The sequence below is a fragment of the Oryctolagus cuniculus genome, chromosome 1 (assembly GCF_051225735.1).
Source record: "Oryctolagus cuniculus isolate XC-2025 breed Fujian yellow rabbit chromosome 1, ASM5122573v1, whole genome shotgun sequence".
Taxonomy (NCBI): domain Eukaryota; kingdom Metazoa; phylum Chordata; class Mammalia; order Lagomorpha; family Leporidae; genus Oryctolagus; species Oryctolagus cuniculus.
In genome coordinates this window covers 225167790-225190377 of record NC_142867.1, presented here as the reverse complement: position 1 = coordinate 225190377, position 22588 = coordinate 225167790, and the positions used below count along the sequence as shown (strand labels likewise).

The 22588-nt window shown below is 41.7% G+C and overlaps 1 protein-coding gene and 1 non-coding gene across 3 annotated transcripts in view; one reads left to right on the top strand and one right to left on the bottom strand.

Moving 5' to 3' along the window:
• C5 (complement C5) overlaps positions 1 to 22588 on the top strand; it is a 94598-nt gene that overhangs the window by 59427 nt on the left and 12583 nt on the right. For both annotated transcript variants that reach the window (XM_008273377.5, XM_017350045.4), the window contains exons 28-33: positions 1709 to 1880; positions 4077 to 4288; positions 10491 to 10643; positions 13044 to 13106; positions 17560 to 17641; positions 19446 to 19494. In XM_008273377.5, the coding sequence (XP_008271599.2) occupies positions 1709 to 1880; positions 4077 to 4288; positions 10491 to 10643; positions 13044 to 13106; positions 17560 to 17641; positions 19446 to 19494 (731 nt within the window). The remainder of the gene's footprint in view (positions 1 to 1708; positions 1881 to 4076; positions 4289 to 10490; positions 10644 to 13043; positions 13107 to 17559; positions 17642 to 19445; positions 19495 to 22588) is intronic.
• LOC127484990 (U6 spliceosomal RNA) lies at positions 3433 to 3539 on the bottom strand. Its single transcript, XR_007912199.1, has one exon. It is a non-coding gene; the product is annotated as a U6 spliceosomal RNA (small nuclear RNA).

Sequence of the window (22588 nt, the reverse complement as noted above, 5' to 3'; positions counted from 1 at the left end):
ACCTGGCTCCTGCCATTGGATCAGCGCGGTGCGCCGGCCACAGTGCGCAGGCCACGGCGGCCATTGGAGGGTGAAACAACGGCAAAGGAAGACCTTTCTCTCTGTCTCTCTCTCTCACTGTCCACTCTGCCTGTCAAAAAAAAAAAAAAAAAAAAGAAAGAAAGAAAGAAAATAAAAGAAAAGAAAAAAAAAAGAAAAACAAATGTTGCAGGGATTAAAGATACCCTAGTCCAAGCTACTTGATAGTTGAGAAAGCTAAGGCCTGGAAGTATGAGTTCAATTGCTCTGTGTCATGGGACTATAGAACCAATAACTGGGACTACGATGGGAAAATGACCCAGTGTCCTTAGCTTCCCTCTCTTACTTCTGCTAAGTCTTACTATATGTGCTAGTGGTATTCTGTAGTGGAGTCCTTCTGTATCCTGCAGGATAAGGATATACAACAGCAGGTTTGCTCCCTTGGGTTGTACAGTTTCATTTGCTTAGAAGATGGGGGAGGGGGAATAGAAGATATGCCTAAGTGAATCAACACAGAAGACTCCAAACATCCATGGAATTGACACAATGCTCTGGGAAGAGATAGCTCCCTGAGCGATGTTAAACACTCTTGCCTGAAAATCAGAAGTCAATCATGTATATCCTTCAAACCAGGATACAGAACCAAGATGCAAAATCTCAAGAGGATTAGCAAGACTGCAACCACAAAACAAAGCCACTTTTCAAAGTTTGTTTCAAAAGCATTGGTTTTTATACTTAAGATAAAATAACAAGAGAGCTAGCTTTTACCTTAGAAATTAAGACATCCTAATCGCATGTCACAGTGTCTGGATTTGAGTGCTGGTTCTGGCTTGACTCCAGCTGCCCTCCAATGCAGACCCTGAAAAGCAGTGGTGATGGCTCAAATAACTGGGTTCCTGCCACCCATACAAAAGACCTGCGTTGTATTCACAGCTCCTGGCTCCAACCATTGCAGAATTTGGGGAGGAAACCAGCAGATAGGAGCTCTCTCTATCTGACTCTTTCTCTCTGTCCCTGTATGTCTATATCTCTACCTTGCAAAATTTAAAAAAATAATAAAACTCTTAAAAGCAATAATCAACAAGGACCAGTTCCCAGAGCCCTAGATAACAAATTGGTATCTGGTGGCCACATGACCAGAGAAGCATTGTGGTGCTGAGAGGAGGAGTCAGGCAGGAGGCTAGCAGCATCACATCAGGCTTTCTCCTGACCCACTCCCCAGAATCACTAGGACAAAGTGACAGGGACTCTTTTCACGGGAATTCTTAGAATTAAAAAATATTTTGGCATTTTGGGGTTTTCTATTTTTTTTTTAATTATAACTCTTTTTTGGACATGTGAGCCCATCTCAGCTCTGCTGAGAAGGAATCCTGAAAGCTGTATCTGTGCTTGGTGCCTCCTCCTGGAAGCCAGAGCTGACGTTGGAATCAGAAACCAAAGGGACAAAACTTCAAAAGAGGAAGTGAGAATGCAGAGACCGGAAGCTCAGCCTCATCTGAACACTCGCATGGTCCTCTTGGCTCTGTTTTCTTGGGAGGATTTTCTTCCCTGAGCCGCCGTCCATTTCTACCCAGTCAGTCCTCTTTCCACCCTTCACTTGTCAGGATGCTGTGACCGGAGGGTGGCTCCCATCAGTTGTTATCCCGATGCTTTGCCAAGAAGCTTAGGAGTCTTCTGCTCCTGTTTCTAGAAAATCAGCACAGCTCTAACGAAAGCTGAGAACTTTCTGCTTGAAAATACCCTCCCAGCCCAGAGCACCTTTACCCTGGCCATCGCAGCTTACGCGCTCTCCCTGGGAGACAGAACTCACCCACAGTTTCGTGCCATCGCCTCAGCCCTGAAGAGGGCAGCCTCAGTTAAAGGTATGACTCACTCCATATGCTCGATCACAAATGTGCATTAAGCACATAGACTCTCCTGATTCAGGGGAGTGAGTGGCATGCGAAGTTTAGTGAGATACAGCCCCTGACCTCATGGAATAAACCATCGCAGTCCCATGCAGTAGGCGCTGTTCATCACTCATTCCGCAAATACTTATTCCTTCCTTTATTTGACAAATAGGTATCGAGTAGTCTGTGGATGCCTCCTACATGCCAGGCACTGTTCTAGGCTCTGGGGATAAAGCAACACACAAAAGAGAACCCCAAAAATCTAGGCCCTCATGAAGCATACATTCTGATATGAGAGGAAAAAAAAAAACAGTGACTAATCAAAACTGAATAAATTGGTGATGACTGATATGAAGTAAAATCAAACAGGGAGAGGAGGAAACGTGAGGCTATGGGCTGGTTATTCTCGATAGGATGATTGGGTGCACGTCTCTCAGAGATGGGATGTGAGACCTGAAAGAAGGTGAGAGAGCAGGCCCTGTGGCTGCCTGGAAGGGTGTTCCTGGGGGAGAAACAGCAGGTGCGGAAGCTGAAGACACATGAACTCCAAGGACAAGGGGTGTGACTGCAGAGGCACAGCATGAGTCCAAAGTGGGGTCTAGGAAGCAAAGGGTGGGGGAGCCAGAGACGGTCATGTTGTAAGGTAGAGGTCATTACAGGGGCTCTCCAAGGCTTCTGTGCGCAGCTGTGCAGTGGACAAGGCACTTCAAGCAAGCAGGTGGATTGACACTGAAATTCAGCCACACATCCTGGGTTAGGGCTGCTTCCACCCAGAGCACGGAGTGCCTTGCCACATTCATGTGGGAGCCAAAGGAAGCCTTAGAACTTTACCACTTCTTAGGGTTAGAAGGGAAGCCAGCAAAGTGACCTGGTCTGTATTTTTCCAAGTTTACTATAAACATATGTATTTTGTTTGAATAATAAAACTACTGCTTCCTGGAGGCCAGGAGTACAGAAACAGAGAATAGCAGAAGTCATTGGCATGACTGGGAACTTCTGAACCCTCTCCTGGGGTTTTATAAAAGTTTTATAAATCTTACATGAGGTTCACAGCTGCCTACAATATTTCACTCTGTCATCACTGTAAAATGAATACATTTTAACATATGCTTCAAAACCATTTGTACAATTCTTTAAAAATAACACAGAGAAATGTCCTGGGCATTGTAAGATAAAGGTCATAAAACGATAGAATTTAAGAGGTAGAAGGGAACTTAATAATTCAAATACTGTTTGAACTGGGAGTTTATAACTCTCAACTAAACCTTTCCTTTTAAATATAACAAATCTGGCATCTGAGAGGAAGGGAAATATTTTGTACAAATTCATGCAAATAATGCAGATATTTTTCTGATACAAATACAGATACATCAAAAGTTTACTAACTTCAAAAATTATTTCCAAGTATATTTTACTGTTTCATAAAAAAAGGATTGCTACAAACAGTATCTGAAGTGGCAGGTTTAAATTACTTTTGCAATAACAAACATAAATTAGAATCAAATTAATGAAAAGTGCTGCATATATGAAACTATCATTGGTGCTTTAAATTCGTGTCATCCTTGTGCAGGGGCCACGCTAATCTTCTCTGAATTGTTCCAATTTTAGTGTATGTGCTGCCGAAGCGAGCACGGTGCTTTAAATTCGAAGAAAATAATAAAAGACCAAACTAAGACTTTTTGGATGTGAATTTTTTCCACTAGGGAAAAAAGTTTACCAATTTATCTTGTAGTATTAGTAATAGTGGTCCTTTATATGTACATGGTGCTTTCTGGTTTATAAAAACTTTTACATTTGTAATGTCTTTGAGTTTTACTGAACAGAAGGAAGCATTATCTATACTGTAAGTGTTATCCAATGAGCCCCACAGAACTCAAGGGGCTTACTCAAGGTGAACCTAGGTCTACTAATTCCCAGTTCATCATACTTTCCATTCTACTATAATACCTCTTCCTAGTTCATATGGGTATTCTATGTTGATCTTTGAAAATACAAAATTAGAAAAAGCACTGTATTAAGAGATTTTGTTTTGTGTTGGCCACCTTAAGGACATTCTTCTTACAATAAGAAAAAAAGTAAGTAACTTCTATAAACCAGAAAGCCACCAGTATTGTTATGTCAAGTTCACATTTTTAATCATGCTAATGACTGGCAATTGTTGATATGCAGGTGGTAGTCCACCCATTTACCGTTTTTGGAAAGATGGTCTTCAACAGCATAAAGACACTTCGGCACCTAATGCTGGCACAGCAGGCATGGTAGAAACCACTGCCTACGCTTTGCTCACCAGTCTGAACCTGAAAGAGATGAATTATGTTAACCCGATCATCAAATGGTTGTCTGAAGAACAGAGGTACGGAGGTGGCTTTTATTCAACCCAGGTAATGTTTCTTTGTCTTGTTTCATCCTTGTGGAAACCTTTCTATTGTCTCCCAAACCACACATTCCACACCCAGTGGCTTCCATGCCTTCGTCCACCAAATGAACATAACATAGATATGAATAGATGTCTGGGTTTGAAGGGCCCCCAGAGGCTAACGGGATTGATACCCTTGTTATACAGAGGAGGAAATGAGCCCAGGGAAGCTCAGTTAAGGAACTGGCAGAAGAATCAAGATCAGAACTTATGTCTCCTGTTGCCAAGCCCAGAACTTCCTTTTTATTTCTTAATGACCATGAAAAGCTAGTAAGGTTATTAGTAATTGCATCACATCCTATGTAATAGACAGTGGTTGCCATGTAGACGAAGGTACTAATGTTTCCTGCCCTGCAAAAAAAATAAATACAGAAGGAGAGAAATACTGAGTGGTGTATGCTTACTTATCTATCAATGCAAACTCATCTGAGTGTGCATATTTTGTGTTATACATAACTACTATGTGGTTGTGCAATTGTTGCATGCAGTCATGCAGGACATAATGACACTGCAGTCAACAATAGACTGCTACACAGTGGGTTAGTACAAATAAAGTTATGATGGAGCTCAAAATCCCTGTGACTTAGTGATGTTAGCTGTTATAACGTCTTTTTTTTTTTTTTTTTTTTTTTTTTTTTTTTTTGACAGGCAGAGTTAGTGAGAGAGAGACAGAGAGAAAGGTCTTCCTTTTCCATTGGTTCACCCCCAAATGGCCTCTGGAGCCAGATGCTTCCTCCTGCTCTCGCATGCGGGTACAGGGCCCAAGCACTTGGGCCATCCTCCACTGCTCTCCCAGGCCACAGCAGAGAGCTGGATTGGAAGAGGAGCAACCAGGACTAGAACCTGGTGCCCCAACTGGGACTAGAACCTGAGGTGCCGGCGCCACAGGCGGAGGATTAGCCAAGTAAGCCGCGGCGCTGGCCTGTTATAACGTCTTAACACAGCACATCACTCACATGTTTGTGGTGATGCTGGAACAAACAAACCCATTGTGCTGCCAGTTGTATAAAAGGATAGCACATATAGTTATGTACAGTAAATAATACTTGATAATGCTAATAAATGACCATGGTACTGGTTTTATTCAATATTATTTTAAGGTATATTCCTACTTGTGAAGAAAAAAAATTTTTTTTGGAATTTTAAACTCTTTATTTTCAGTTATCATTGAAATTTTAGCATAAATATATATTACATTCTTCGATGAATTTTAAAAGGCAAGCATGCTGCAGAATATAGTCAGATGATAACTTTTGACATAAATTTTTCCCCAAAGAAACATGTTTCTTCTTTACATGACCATTAATTGATTGATTTATGTTTGTATTCATTTAATTTTCTTTTTTTTTCTTTTTTTTTTTAGTAAATATAAATTTCCAAAGTACAGTTTATGGATTACATTGGCTTTCCCCCCATAATTTCCCTCCCACTCACACCCCTCCCATCTCCTGCTCCATCTCCCATTCCATTCACATCAAGATTCATTTTCAATTATCTTTATATACAGAAGATCAATTAACTATATATTAAGTAAAGATTTCATCAGTTTGCACCCACACAGAAACACAAAGTGTAAAAATACTGTTTCAGTACTAGCTGTAGCATTACTTCACATTGGACAACACATTAAGGGCAGATCCCACATGAGAAGTAAGTACACAGTGACTCCTGTTGTTGACTTAACAATTTGACACTCTTGTTTATGGCGTGAGTAGTCTCCCTAGGCTCTAGTTTTGAGTTGCCAAGGCTATGGAAGCCCTTTGGGTTCGCCGACTTCGATCTTAATCCAACAGGGTCATAGTCAAAGTAGAAGTTCTCTCCTCCCTTCAGAGAAAGGTACCTCCTTCTTTGATGGCCCCATTCTTTTCACTGGGATCTCACTCACAGAGATCTTTCATTTAGGTCTTCTTTTTTTTTTTTTTTTCCCAGAGTGTCTTGGCTTTCCATGCCTAAAATACTCTCATGGGCTCTTCAGCCAGATCCGAATGCCTTTAGGGCTGATTCTGAGGCCAGAGTGCTATTTAGGACATCTGCCATTCTATGAGTCTGCTGTGTATTCTGCTTCCCATGTTGGATCGTTCTCTCCCTTTTTGATTCTATCAGTTAGTAATAGCAGACACTAGTCTTGTTTGTGTGATCCCTTTGACTCTTAGACCTATCAGTGTGATCAATTGTGAACTGAAATTGATCATTTGGGCTAGTGAGATGGCATTGGTACATGCCACCTTGATGGGATTGTATTGGAATCCCCTGGCACATTTCTAACTCCACCATTTGGGGCAAGTCCGATTGAGCATGTCCCACATTGTACATCTCCTCCCTCTCTTATTCCCACTCTTATATTTAATAGGGATCACTTTTCAGTTAAAATTTAAACACCTAAGAATAATTGTGTGTTAATTACAGAGTTCAACCAGTAGTACTAGAACAAAAAAAATACTAAAAGGGATAAAGTATTGCATTGTACATCAACAGTCAGGACAAGAGCTGATCAAGTCATTGTTTCTCATAGTGTCCATTTCACTTCAACAGGTTTCCCCTTTGGTGCTCAGTTAGTTGTTGCCAATCAGGGAGAATATATGATATTTGTCCCTTTGGGACTGGCTTAATTCACTCAGCATAATGTTTTCCAGATTCCTCCATCTTGTTGCAAATGACCAGGTTTCATTGTTTTTGACTGCTGTATAGTATTCTATAGAGTACATGTCCCATAATTTCTTTATCTAGTCTACTGTTGATGGGCATTTGGGTTGGTTCCAGATCTTAGCTATTGTGAATTGAGCTGCAATAAACATTAAGGTGCAGACAGCTTTTTTGTTTGCCAATTTAATTTCCTTTGGGTAAATTCCAAGGAGTGGTATGGCTGGATTATATGGTACGGTTATATTCAGGTTTCTGAGGAATCTCCAGACTGACTTCCATAGTGGCTTAACCAGTTTGCATTCCCACCAACAGTGGGTTAGTGTCCCTTTTCCCCCACATCCTCTCCAGCATCTGTTGTTGGTAGATTTCTGAATGTGAGCCATTCTCACCAAGGTGAGGAGAAACCTCATTGTGGTTTTGATTTGCATTTCCCTGATTTCTAGTGATCTTGAACATTTTTTCATGTGTCTGTTGGCCCTTTGGATTTCCTCTTTTGAAAAATGTATATTGAGGTCCTTGGCCCATCTCTTAAGTGGGTTGTTTGTTTTGATGTTGTGGAGTTTCTTGATTTCTTTGTAGATTCTGGTTATCAACCCTTTATCTGTTGCATAGTTTGCAAATATTTTTTCCCATTCTGTCGGTTGCCTCTTCACATTCCTGACTATTTCTTTTGCAGTACAGAAACTTCTCAATTTGAAGCAATCCCAAATGTTAATTTTGGCTTTGACTACCTGTGTTTCTGGGGTCTTTTCCAAGAAGTCTTTGCCAGTACCTATATCTTCAGGGTTTCTCCAATGCTCTCTAATAATTTGATGGTGTTGGGTCATAGATTTAAGTCTTTAATCCATGTTGTGTGGATTTTTGTGTAAGGTGAAAGGTAGGGGTCTTGCTTCATACTTCTGCACGTGGAAATCCAATTTTCCAAGCACCATTTATTGAATAGACTGTCCTTACTCCAGGGATTGGTTTTGGATCCTTGATCAAATATAAGTTGGCTATAGATGTTTGGATTGATTTCTGGTATTTCTATTCTGTTCCATTGGTCTATCCATCTGTTTCTGTACCAGTACCATGCTGTTTTGATAACAATTGCCCTGTAGTATGTCCTGAAATCTGGTATTGTGATGCCTCCGGCTTTGTTTTTGTTGTACAAGATTGCGTTAGCTATTTGAGGTCTCCTGTGTCTCCATATGAATTTCAGCATCATTTTTTCCACATCTGAGAAGAAGGTCTTTGGTATCTTGATTGGTATTGCATTGAATGTATAAATTGCTTTTGGGAGAATGGACATTTTGATGATATTGATTCTTCCAATCCATGAGCATGGAATATTTTTCCATTTTTTGGTATCCTCTTCTATTTCTTTCTTTAAGGTTTTGTAATTTTCATCATAGAGATCTTTAACGTCCTTGGTTAAGTTTATTCCAAGGTGTTTGATTGGTTTTGTAGCTATTGTGAATGGGATTGATCTTAGAAGTTCTTCCTCAGCCATGGCATTGCCTGTGTATACAAAGGCTGTTGATTTTTGTGCATTGATTTTATATCCTGCTACTTTGCCAAACTCTTCTATGAATTCCAATAGTCTCTTAGTAGAGTTCTTTGGGTCCCCTAAATAAAGAATCATATCATCTGCAAAGAGGGATAGTTTGAGTTCTTCCTTCCCAATTTGTATCCCTTTAATTTCTTTTTCTTGCCTAATAGCTCTGGCTAAAACTTCCAGAACTATACTGAACAGCAGTGGTGAGAGTGGGCATCCCTGTCTGGTACCAGATCTTAGTGGAAATGCTTGTAACTTTTCCCCATTCAATAGGATGTTGGCCATGGGTTTTTCATAAATTGCTTTGATTGTATTGAGGAATGTTCCTTCCATACCCAGTTTGCTTAGAGTTTTCATCATGAAAGGATGTTGTATTTTATCAAATGCTTTCTCTGCGTCTATTGAGATAATCATATGATTTTTCTTCCGCAGTCTGTTAATGTGGTGTATCACGTTGATTGTTTTGCGCACATTGAACCATCCCTGCATACCAGGGATAAATTCCACTTGGTCTGGGTGGATGATCTTTCTGATGTGTTGTTGCATTCTATTGGCCAGAATTTTATTGAGGATTTTTGCATCTATGTTCATCAGGGATATTGGTCTGTAATTCTCTTTCAATGCTGCATCTTTTTCCAGCTTAGGAATTAAGGTGATGCTGGCTTCATAGAAAGAATTTGGGAGGATAGAAAAATTTTACTGTAAAACACTCTGCCCTGGTACACTAGCAGCATCCTCATATGTCTCCTGCTTACTCTGTCTCTTACTGCATCTGGGTTTGTAGAACTCTACAGTGTACTCACATTAACAAATTCATCTAGCAACATGAGTCTCAGAAAATATCCCACTAGGAAGCAATGCATGATTACATATCTGTATTCAACGTGTAGTTCAATTGTTAACATCTTCCATGTGCCCTGGATGTTTAGCTAATGATGGAGTTCATATTGTGTGTATTGTGTTTGAGTGTCTGTGTGTGTGTGTGTGTGTGTGTGTGTATGTAGAGGTAGAGGTAAAGGTAGGAGGGTCTCTCAGTCTCTCATGATTAATTTAGTGCTCATCTAAGGATTTCCTCGTGCATATAATTGTAGGCTTACCAGAAAATAGTACCATGTTTATTTGCTGCCCGGGGACATAGGCAGAGGGTGTGGCCAAGTATTTAATATTTCTGACCTAGTTATTTTTTGTGCTAATATAAAAGAATACTATAGACTGGGTAATTTATGATGAACAGAAATTTGTTAGTTAACTCAAAGTTCTGGAGGTTGGGAAGTCCTTGATCAGAGGTCAACATCTGGCAAGGGCCTTCTACCTCATTTCATGACAATAAGGAAGGGGAAGGCAAACTAGTCCTTTTATAAGGAACCCACTCCTAGAATAATGGCATTAATCTGTTCTTAATTAGGCTCTGCCTCCCAATAGTGCCACATTGGTGATCAAGTTTCTAACACATGAACTTTGGGGGCACATTTGAAGCAAGCCAACACCAACAAAGATCTATGATATATCACCTACTTGCCCCACCAATCTTACATTACAGCTTGAAAGGAAAACAATTAACTGTTCATGAAAGTAGTACACGTTGAGATGAATGGTATGAAGGGCAGAAGGGGAACAGTAAAACAGAATAATAGGAGGGGGAGTTATGGCCTCACTGCAGATATTTAAGCTGCGACAGAAGCATGAGAAATAGTGACCATATAGAGTTGGAGCAAGGAGTGACTTGCCTGAGGTAACAAGTGCAGAATATGAAGAGGGCCTGGAACTGAATCCACACTTCCTTCCTCACCCTGCCAAGAACAGCATCCCTACTGAGGAGGGAGGGACCCCCTCCACCCATGATGGGGCTTTTAACCCATTTCAGCCAGTCAGCTGGAGGTTCATCTCCAGACAGTGCTGCCCTATCCTCTCATAAGAAAGTTAATTTGGAAACAAGGAGTTTATAAATGAGCTAAACATGTTTTTGTGCCTTGTTGATTGTTGATAGGATACAATTAATGCCATCGAAGGCCTGACAGAATATTCTCTCCTGGTTAAACAACTCCAACTGGATATGGACATCAATGTCTCTTACAAGCACAAAGGTAACTTCCAGAATTACAAGATCACAGAGAAGAATTTCCTTGGGAAGCCAGTAGAGGTAAATGAAGAATTTTTCATAATATTTTATAATGGGAGTAGTGTTAAAATCATCTGTCCCACCCTTATTTCACAAATGTATTTATTTACTACTTAGACATGTTCTGAGTGTCTTCTAAGTTGTAAGCAGGGTGCCTGCTCTATCCTGGTCACTGGGCATTCAAAAATAAAACCCCCAAAACCCATATGTTGGAGAGATAGTCATTTAAATGGACAAGTGAGCAAGAAGAACCTGAGTGGCCATGTAGAAGTACACAGAGGGCCTCTTGATCCAGATGAAAGGTAGAAGGAGTTTGTCAAATATGTCCAGATGTGAGGATTAACTCTGGAAGAAACAGGAAGAAAGAATGGTCCAGACATATAATAACACACATGACAGTACCGCGGTAAAATAAGAGAAAAGATGTGTTTGGGAGTCTGCTGTTGATTCTGACTGACCCCAGACACACGTAACACTGTGAACAAGCTGGAATTGGCCTTTAGGTCCTGTAACTCCTTGTCCCATATCTTTTGCTACTGCTGGATTTTTGAAAGTGAAAACTTTGCTGGTTTATGAAAAATTGCCAAAGAAAAAGACTTATTGGAAAAACTAGATTCTATACTAATACTAGCTGCCAGTATACTGCTGCTAATACTTATTTTACTGATTACTATGTTTGTGTTATACTCAAGTAAAGTTGGAAATAGTCCTCGCCATTCACATCCTCCACAAATCTGTTTGTGAAAAGTAAATAGGCATAAAAAATTCCAAATTTAAGGCAAAAATTACAAACAGATGACCCATAGGAAAATGTTTATAGAAATGGATATAGATATACACAAAGACTTAGATGCTAAATTTAAAGATGCAAAGATTTGAATACAAATCTGATGCACAATTATCCCTAAAAAACCAAAAGATCTGGTGACAGACGTCTGGATGCTGGTAGGTCTTCTTCAATTGGCTGCATCCCCACCACCACACTTCTTGCCTGGCCTCTGCAGGCGTTTGTGCTAGCTTGGGGATGCATCTCCTTTCCTGGGAACGTTTAGAGCTCCCCAGAGGTTCACGTTCTGAGTCAAGCTCTAAACAGGAGCTCTTGGCCTGAGGAGCACGGTGGGCCCATCTGAGGGCACTGGAACTGTTCTTGTCTGCAGGGGCAGTCCAGTCCAGGGCCTCTTGTCATCTTAGAGTAACACAAACCTCAGCCCAGCACGCTGCCTCCCTGTGAAACCTGAGTTGCTGTGACCTAGATTGGAATTACTGACACCAGAATTCCCCAAAATGTGTTGCATGAAAGAATGCTAGGTGGGAAAGTAAGTGAGGGGAAATTCTCATCTAAATGAAGTTAGACAACTTACTTGGTAGAAGATTCTCCTGCTCTGTAACATGTACGTGACTAAGCATGGTGAGTCCAAGGCAGACAGAGGGCAGAGGCAGGGCACAAGGCATTCCCAAATTCATCTGTCAGTGGAAGCTGCTGCTCATGCAGCACCCCAAGGCACTCATTTTCCAGTAATTGCTACTATATTCTGTCAGAAAATAGGAAACTTGACCTGCTTTTCCTACATTTGCTTAAATTTGAAGGACGGATTAGCACACTTTAATGTATACCAGATCCCTTTTGCACTTTGTGCTAAGCAAGGGGAAGGGGAGGCCTCAGAGCAGGATAAGAAAAGAGGCAACTCTGCAGTTCCTTGCTCTAAATGTTCTCTCCCAAATTTGCCACAAATCAGGGAGTATTTGGATGATTAAGTTTCTCTGGAAAAGAGAATTACTCAACTCGGCTCATGTCTTCACTTTCGTCCTGGCAGAGCGAGAAGAACCACAGCAACTAAGGATTTGGCAAGCTGGGGTGGGGTGCCAGGGGCGTGGGGTAGGGCACCAGAGGTCTTGATAAACAGAGGACAGTAACAGTGGGGTCGATGAGCCATCAAGGGGTGGGAGAGGGGTTCCAAGGAGGAAGTAGGAGAGGACCTACAGTAGACTGCACTCCCTTTAAAGTGTGTGGAGGTGCCCTGTTCTCCATGTTAATGAAACCAGTCTCCACTGGGAATGCTGATTTGGAGCTAGACGTTGAGAGAAATTTATTCACTTGGCAAAAGGAAATGAAGACCCATTTTTACCGTTTTTACCGTAGTCATGTATAAATGAAACTGTAACCAACAGCAGCCTCTGATGTGTTGATTCTGTTGGCTCTCTCAGGAGATCTTCAACATCCTATGTATGTGTTAAGGGAAAAGGGGAGTTCGCACATTTTTTAGAGCCTATCTGGGCATAAATTTTCAATGTCATGTCCATTTACTCCCACAAGAGCTCTGGGAGGGGTCTGGTCTGTGTCAGCCCCTTCTTTTCGTTGTTCTCTCCTCCTTCCCTATCAAAGAATAAAAGAAATCACAGTCTCTCTATCCACCTTTCCAGGTGCCTCTCGACGATGACCTTGTCATCAGCACCGGCCATAGCAATGGCTTGGCTACAGTGCACGTAAGTATTTGATTAAGAGCCAATAAAGGTTGTGTCTGTTTGTGCTAGCGACTTCACCACAAAGTCACAGATATCGGACTTTGGGTAACTAAATGACTAGAGTAGGATTCCTTCAGTTTTTTCTTGTCATGGAAAGTCTTTATTTCCTCATTTCTGAAGGACAGCATTCCTGGATACAGTATTCTTGGCTGGCACACAATTTACTTATGATCATGACCGTGTTAATCTTTGTATGTAACACAGTCTGTATATTTGTGGAAATTATGTATCTAGAATTATACAGCTATATAATTTTTATGCATGTATACAAGAGTACTTCCTAAAGTCTGTGGAGTCAGTACAACAGTTAAGAAGCTGGTTGGGATATCTGTGTCCCATTTTGGAGTGCCTATGTTTGAATCCCAGCTCTACTCCCAACTCCAGCTTCCTGCTAATGCACACCCTTGGAGGCAAGTAGGCTGGGTACCTGCCACCCACATGAGAGACTCAAATTGAATTCCCAGATCCTGGCTTTGATCTGACCCAAACCAGCTGTTGTGGGCATTTGGGAAGTGAAACAGCAGAAGTGAAACAGCAGATGGGAGATCTCTTTGTCTCTCTCTATCTGCCTTTCAAATTTAATTAATTAACCAAATTAAAAGTTCATGGAAATGGGATGAAAAGATGTTTATTTTGGCACAAAAATTTGAAATTATGCATGCAAAAAGTCTTCAAAATTCATGGAAAATGCATATGATGAAAAAATTATGCATGGATTTCAAGCAATTTTGTGCCAAAATAAACTTTTTATCATTTAATTCCATTTTCTGTGAACTGTATTTTTTTTAACATTTATTTATTTAAAAGGCAGAGTGTTAAATAAATCTTTAGGAAAAAAAGAGTGGGTGCTGTGTTGCAGTGGGCTAAGCCTCTACCTGTGGCACTGGCATCCCACTTCCAATTAGGGTCCTGGCTACTCCACTTCCAATCCGTATATCTGCTATGGCTTGGAAAAGCAGTGGAAGATGCCCCAAGTCCTTGGGCCCCAGCACCTGAGTGGGAGACCTGGAACAAGCTCCTGGCTCCTGGCTTTGGATCAGCTCAGCTCTGGCCTTTGTGGCCATTTGGGGAGTGAACCAGCAGATGGAGGACCTCTCTCCCTCTCTGCCTCTGCCTCTCTGTAACTCTACCTTTCAAATAAATAAATAAATCTTTTTTAAAAAAATAAAGGACACAGAGAGAGAGAGAGAGAGAGAGAGAGAGAGAGAGAGAGATCTTCCATCCACTGCTTCACTCACCGAATGGCCTCAATGGCCAGAGTTGGCCAAAAAGAAGTCAGGAGCCAGGAGCTTCTTCTGGGTCTCCCATGAGGGTGCAGGGGCCCAAGAATTTGGGCCATCCTCTGCTACTTTCCCAGGCCATTAAACAGGGAGCCAGATAGGAAGCTGGGACTTGAACTGGCACCCATATGGATGGTGGCACTGCAGGTAATGATGGCTTTACCTGCTACACCACAGTGCCGGCACCTTTCTGAACTATTTGAAATACCCTCATATATACATATATGACACATGTGGACATGTACATCTATGTTTGTGTATGTATGCATATAATTTTTCTGTGGTTAGTAACAGTCATGTCTAACTTATCTAGCATATCTGGGGAAAGAGGTATCATGTAAAGGTTTATTTCTTTTATTTTAGCTATTTGGCACTTGCAAGTTTTCTAAGCTATCTGTGTATGTCCATACAGAATTAAACTGCATGTTTTGAGCATAAATGAACATTCTATTGATTATGAGATATCACCTCACCCCTGTCAGAATGGCTAAAATCCAAAACACAGAGAGTAACAAATGCTGGTGAGGATGTGGAGAAAGGGGAACACTTACACACTGTTGTTGGGAATGTAAATTAATGTGGTCACTGTGGAAAACAGTGTGGAGATTTCTTAAACAACTAGAGATAGACTTATCATATGATCCAGTGATCCCACTACTAGATAAATACCCAAAAGACTTGAACACAATGTGTCAAGAACATACCTGTACCACCATGTTTATAGCAGCACTGTTCACAATGGCCAAATTTTGAAATCAATCAAGGTGTCCATCATCACATGAATGGATAAAGAAAATGTGGTATATGTACACAGTGGAATGTTATTCAGCTATAAAAAGAATGAAATTTTACCATTTGCAGTAAAATGGTTGCAATTGGAGGACATCATTTTGAGTGAAATAAGCTGGACCCAGAAAGACGAATACAGCATTTAGCTCCCTTATATGTGAGAGCTAAAATTTAAAGAGAGAGAGAGAGAGAGAGAGAAAGAGAAATGTCTGTATCAGTGTTGCTACAAATATAATTTTATAAAACTTTGTTTGATACTTTTGTCAAGCCATTAATTAAGTATGTCATATTACTATAGTTTTAATGATCTGTGATTACTTTAAAATTTATTGTATAAAATGGGTGAAATGGTCATTTTTCTGTTGAATTGTTTATAACCATTATTTATATTCTTACTAAATTAAGATCTTTTTACTTGCTAAACTAAGGTCTTTTTACTTGCTAAACTTCTTTTTGTGAAATATTTTTAAAAGATTTATTTATTTATTTGAAAGTCAGAGTTACACAGGGAGATGGAAAGGCAGAGAGAGAGAGAGAAAGAGAGAGAGAGACAGGTCTTCCATCCACTGGTTCACTCCCCAATTGGCCGCAACGGCCAGCGCTGAGCCAATCCAAAGCCAGGAGCCAGGAGCTTCTTCTGGGTCTCTCACGCAGGTACAGGGGCCCAAGGACCTGGGCCATCTTCTGCTGCTTTCCCAGGCCATAGCAGATCAGAAGTGGAGCAGCCAGGACTCGAACTAGCGGCCATATGGGATGCCAGCATTGCAGGCTTTACCTGTTATGCCACAGTGGCCCCTTGGTGAAGGATTAAGCCTTTTTACAGTAATGTAAATTTAAAATATATTATCACAAAAACTAATAAAAGACAGAAAGGGAAATGAAGGGGGAGGGAGGATTGGAATATAATGTTCTTGGAATTGTATCTACAAATCATATTGAACCTGTTAAAAACTAATAAAAATTTCTGGGGCCGGCGCAGTGGCTCACTTGGTTAATCCTCCGCCTACAGTGCCGGCATCCTATATGGGCTCTGGGTTCTAGTCCCGGTTGCTCCTCTTCCAGTCCAGCTCTCTGCTGTGGCCCGGAAAGGCAGTGGAGGATGGCCCAAGTGTTTGGGCTCTGCACCCGCATGGGAGACCAGGAGGAAGCACCTGGCTCCTGGCTTCCACTCGGCGTAGTTCCAGCCATAGCAGCCATTTGTGGGGTGAACCAACGGAAGGAAGACCTTTCTCTCTGTCTCTCTCACTGTCTAACTCTATCTGTCAAATAAAAATAAAAAACTAATTAAAAATTTTTTAAAAGCGCAAAGTCAGGAAGTTGAAAAACTAGGATATAAATCAGGAAAACCCTTTAGATGGAGAAAAATTACACTATAGAATTTTGAACTTATTAAAATTTATTGAATAAGAAAAAAAACACTCTATTGATTATATTAATTATGCTCTTACCTTTAGTACACCTATTCCTTCAAGGGCTGTATATAAGACTGCTTGGAAGGGGGTGGATTGTCCACTTTTCTGTCATTTCTGATTGCTGTGCGTAGTGCAAAGTGTGACAGCACTTTGTCCCATCCATACACACCTGTAACTTGCTGTTTCCCGTGATGGCTTGTAGGGTGTGAGAAACACACCCTTCCCAGTCATGTTTTATGTGTAAAATTAAAGTATGCAGGTTCAAGGACGAGAGCCTCGGGAACTTTCCTGTAGAGTAAGGTGCTCAGATTTGACTGCAAGTGGTTTAGACTGGCCGGCGCTGCGGCTCAATAGGCTAATCCTCCACCTAGCAGCGCCGGCACACCGGGTTCTAGTCCCGGTCGGGGCGCCGGATTCTGTCCCGGTTGCCCCTCTTCCAGGCCAGCTCTCTGCTGTGGCCCGGGAGTGCAGTGGAGGATGGCCCAAGTGCTTGGGCTCTGTACCCCATGGGAGACCAGGAGAAGCACCTGGCTCTTGCCTTCGGATCAGCGCAGCGCGCCGGCAGCAGCAGCCATTAGAAGGTGAACCAACAGCAAAGGAAGACCTTTCTCCCTTTCTCTCTCTCTCTGTCCACCCTGCCTGTAAAAAAAAAAAAAAAAAAAAAAAAAAAAAAAAAAGAGGTTTAGACCAAGATTCTGCCTGCAGGAGTTGTTTGTTCTCTTTTTGCTGACTTCGGGTTTTCGGCTGCTTCAGAATATGGAATTTGCAGCAAGTTTAACTGCTGGGAAAAAAATGAGTCTTGAATGTATACCATTTGTATCCAATTATGAAAATAATGTTTCAAGCATTATATTTGCAGTAACCGTATTTCCAGAACACCCTTTCAGTAACCCATTTTAAATAGAATCTTTCTGTTTGCTTGCCCCAATGTAGGTAGCAACAGTAGTTCACAAAACAAGTACCTCTGAGGAAATCTGCAGCTTTCATTTGAAAATTGAAGCCCAGGACATTGAAGGTAAACAGCGTGATTCAATCTACATTGTAATTTTTGCTAAACATAAAGAACATCACATAGAGAGCTTACCTGGTTAAGAGAAATGTGCTTGCTCAAAAAGATTTTTTTTCAGCCAGCTCCGAATGCCTTTAGGGCTGATTCTGAGGCCAGAGTGCTATTTAGGACATCTGCCATTCTATGAGTCTGCTGAGTATCTCACTTCCCATGTTGGATCACTCTCCCCTTTATTTACTCCATCGGTTAGCGTTAGCAGGTACTAGACTTGTCTATGTGTTCCCTTTGACTCCCAGTCCCTTCACCATGACCAACTGTGAACTGAAACTGATCACCTGGAACAGTGAGATGGCATTGGTACATGCCACCTCGATGGGATTGAATTGGAATCCCCTGGTATGCTTCCAACTCCACCACTTGGGGCAAGTCAGCCTGAGCAAAAAGCTCATGAGAGTATTTCAGGCATGGAAAGCCAAGACACTCTGGCAAAAGATCTCTGCGAGTGAGATCCCAGTGGAAAGAACAGGTCATCAAAGAAGGAGGTACCTTTCTCTGAAGGGAGGAGAGAACCTCCACTTTGACTATGACCTTGTCTAAACAAGATAAGAGTCGGAGAACTCAGAGGGCTTCCATAGCCTTGGAAACTCATGACTGGAGCATAGGGAGATTACTGATGCCATAGACAGGAGTGTCAATTGGTAAAGTCAACAACAGGAGTCACTGTGCACTTACTCCTCATGTAGGATCTCTATCCTTAATGTGCTGTACATTGAGATTTAATGCTATAACGAGTACTCAAACAATATATTTCACTTTGTGTTTCTATGGGGGTGCAAACTGTTGAAATCCTTACTTAATGCATACTAAACTGATCCTCTGTAAAAAAAAAAAAAAAAGAAAAAAAAAAAGAAAAAAAAAAGAAATTATCAATTCCCAACTTGACTCTCACTGGGATTAAACATGACAATAGGTCTGCTCTGATTTCATCATCATTTAAAAAAATCATCTATTATTTTTCACTTTATGTTTTGTGTGGGAGCAAACTGTTGAAATCCATACTTAATGTATACTAAGCTGATCTTCTGTATATTAAGATAATCGAAAATGAATCATGATGTGAATGGAAGGGGAGAGGGAGTGGGAAAGGGGAGGGTTGTGGGTGGGAGGGACGGTATGGGGGGGAAGCCATTGTAATCCATAAGTCGTACTTTGGAAAATTATATGCATTAAATAAAAGTTAAAAAAAAAAAAAAAAAAGATTTTTTTTCTTAGTTAAACTCTTACGCAGGCCACCATCCAAGTAAACATCACTGCAGTTTATCACAGTACATGTAACTCTTTAATAATAGTTCCCAACTACTATTAAATAATTAAGCTAAATGTATTCACTACTGATGAAGAAATAGTTTTGATTGTGTTACTTGTAAAGTGTAACTAGTTGTAATGACACAGAAAGGTCTAATTCCACAACCTTGAATTTCTGTTACTTTTTTGTCAGCGTTCCATTTAGGAGACTGAATTCCCTCATCACCATGTTAACCTCCCACCCCTTAGCCTTTCTCTATTCCAAGAGATGCGGCAAATGCACATTTCTCTGCCTCCAGAACAAGTAGAGAGCTATTCTAATTATTGAAAGACTTCCTGGTATTATCAATAGCTATGAATTTTTATTAAAGTCAACAAAAGTACCACCTTGCGAACCATAAATAATTTTTAAGTGTGTTCACAGACTTGCTCATTAATAATTCTGTTCTGACAAAACTGCTAAAAATAGTTTACCCTTTATTTGTGTGTTTGTTGTATGTGCTAGCATCCTACTACAGCGACTTGGGATACAAACGCATCATAGCATGTGCCAGGTAAGCCCATTTCCACAAGGGGAATGTAAACTTCAAGGGCTTACTTTTGCCATAGTGTTATTTCTTGGTATCTTTTTGAATATTAAGATGTCCAGAACATACAAAATTAATTATTTATTTTTTCGCATACAGAAGATAACAAGCATTCCTAAATAACTACTTAATTATAAAGAATGGCATTGGTTTTGTTCCCATCTACTTTTCTCTTGCCTTTTTGTCTTCCTCTGATTCAAACAGCATAATAATAATTGTTTGGTCTTTTAGAAGGGTAGAGATGGGATATAAGTATTGGAGGGAAACACAGAAGTTTCTCTGAAAAGCAGCTCCTGCTCTCCTACCTGGCCATCATCAGCCAGTGGTTCTCAACGTGGGCTGCACATTGAAGTCAGCTGGAGAGTTTGTGGAAATGTCCGAAGCTGAGACCTCACTCCTAGAGATCACTCTGATGGAGCCACACGTTGAACCCTCTGCTCCCTGACTACAGACAACTAAATTAGTTTCCTGTTGCTGCTATGTAACAAGTTACTGGAAACTTAATGGCTTAAAACAACACAACCTTACTTTTTAAAAAGTTTTATTGATTTATTTGAAAGGCAGAGTGACAGAGAGGGAGAAATAGAAAGGAGGCTCCTTCCGTCCACTGGTTCACTCCCGCAATGTGCACAGCAGCCAGGGTGGGGCCAGGTCAAAGCCTGGAAGTCCATCAGGGTCTCCCATGTGGGTGGCAGGGATCCAACTACTTGGGCCACCATCCTCTGCCTTCCCAGGCACATTAGCAGGAAGCTGGATTGGAGGCAGAGTAGCCAGAACTCGAACGGGCACTCTGACATGGGATGCAGGCATTCCAAGCAGTGGCCTAACCCACTGCTCCATGACGTGGACCCCAACGCATAAAGGAGATTCCAGGGCCGTATTCGTTCTGGAGGCTCTAGTGAGAATCCACTTCCTGGCCTTGTTCCAGATCTTACCTGCTGCCTGTGTTTCTCGACTTGTGGCCCTTCCTCTGTCTTCACTGCCAACCTCACAGGATCTTCCGGCCTCTGACTCTGCCTTCTTCCATCATCACACCTCCTTCTCCACTCCCCTACTCTCTCCCTTATAACAATTCTTGTAATTCATTTGGGCCCAACCAGATGATCCAGAGTAATCTCCCTCTCTCAAATCCGTAAGCACATCTATAAAGTCCCTTTTGCCAGATACACATACCGTAGTGTATTTGCAAGTTCGGGGGATTAGGACACAGACATCTTTGAGGGTTATTATTCTGCTTACCACAGCCGTGATCCTAAAATGTTTATGTAAATGTAGGCTTTTTAAAAATGTGTGTCCTTTGGTCTGTGCTGACTGTGCAGAATGAATCGGTTAGTAACAAGGCCAGCACTAGAACTTGGGCTTGTGCCCTCCTCTTTCCAGCACCCCTCACTACTTCTTGTTCTGTCCTTTTTCCTTCACTCCTTATGTTGTCAGTAAGGAGACATCTATGGATGGCATAGTTCTGGTTTCAGTCATAATCACATGTGATACCAAAGCACTCGGGATGAATAATCTGGAAGTTCAGTAGTGCTGTGTCATGGGTTAGAGTTGAGTATGACTTTGGAGATGCTACAGTAATCCCATTATTTTAGAATAAAGAAACTGAGACCCAAAGAGGTAAAGGAACCTGCCAATTCTCACAGAATATGAGACAGAGCTAGGGACTGAAGTCTGTGACCCCTGACGCCCACTCCAGCATCTAAACCGCCTCTTTCAGTCCAATAATCTAAGACTACTGATACGGGGGAGCAACAAATGGTCTCTCAGTGCCTCCCTCCCAGCTGTTTCCCTGTGTTGTTCGTGGTCCTGGGTCTGATCACTCTCCTTAGGAGTCTCCCTTCCCAGCCCGATTTCCATCTTTGGCAGCCTTCCTTGCTTTCAACACTCCTTGCTCCTTTCCTTGGCCACTCCCTGACCTACTCACTCTCTCTCTCTCTCTCTCTCTCTCTCTCTCTCTCTCAAACATGCTTCTACATTCCCTAAAGTTTTCCCATTAAGACCATTCCTTCCCAGGCAGCTTCCTCCTAACTGCCATTACCGACCCTGGAATACCTATCTGCTGGGGAGGGGGACACAAGCAAAGTCATCACTTAATCCAGAGAGGTTGCCAGAGGGAGGCAGGAGCTACCTTCTGGGCAGAACCAGAACCCATGCATGGGACCCCAGAGGGAGGTCTCTAGAGTCAGCACAAAAAGGATAGTGGAGCAGAGCACCTGTGGGGCAGCCTCTGCCAGCAAGCACTCAGTGGCCTTGCACAGATGAGCTTGCTTCCCCAGACCTCTCTGTAAAGCAAGGCTATCGGCCCGCTTAGCTCAGCGTCCCTGCCAGTTCTAATGGTCCCCAGTGCTGCCGTACATAAAACGGCTCTCATCAAAAACTCACTCGTTTGACTTCATTAGCAGGGAGCCTAATTCGGGTTGTCAGCATCCAAAAGAAATCAAGTAAAAATGCGATAGTGAATGTTCTATCCTTTGATTTTACAAATTGAGGACAGAATGTTCAGGAAAGGCGGATTGAATATGCTTTTGGCTCTTTTTAGGTTGGGAGGAGTCCAAAAGTAACTGTGTAGTCCCTTATTCATGTAAGAAGTTCTTTGCCTTCAAATATGTTCTCTCCTGATTAAAAAATACCAGCACAGTTTCTGTGTTCAGAGGGTCTCTTTCGTGTACTTAGCTTTTTATAACCTCTCCGTTGTATTCCTAAGGAAAGAAAAGATTTCATTTCTCTTGCAACAAAAGGCCTTTGGGGAAGATTGCTGGTTTTGGCAGCAGGCAAAAGGCTTCTTGAAAGGAGGATTTCTGTTCCACAGTTGAAACAGTCTCCATGGCAACCAGTCATCAAGGCTCCGACAGCCTTTTCAGGGACACCCTGCACTGGGAGGCCCTTTTCCATCCTGTTGACAGAGTGTTTTTGCCTCTCTCTGTGAGTGAGTTCCCTGCTCTATCCACCCAACCCAGGAGAGTTCAGATGTCACAGTGCAGTGCCGAGCCACCTCCTGATCTAAATGATTGAGCTGGTGAAGAACGCATCTGAGATTTTACCATATTTTAGTTACTGCGGT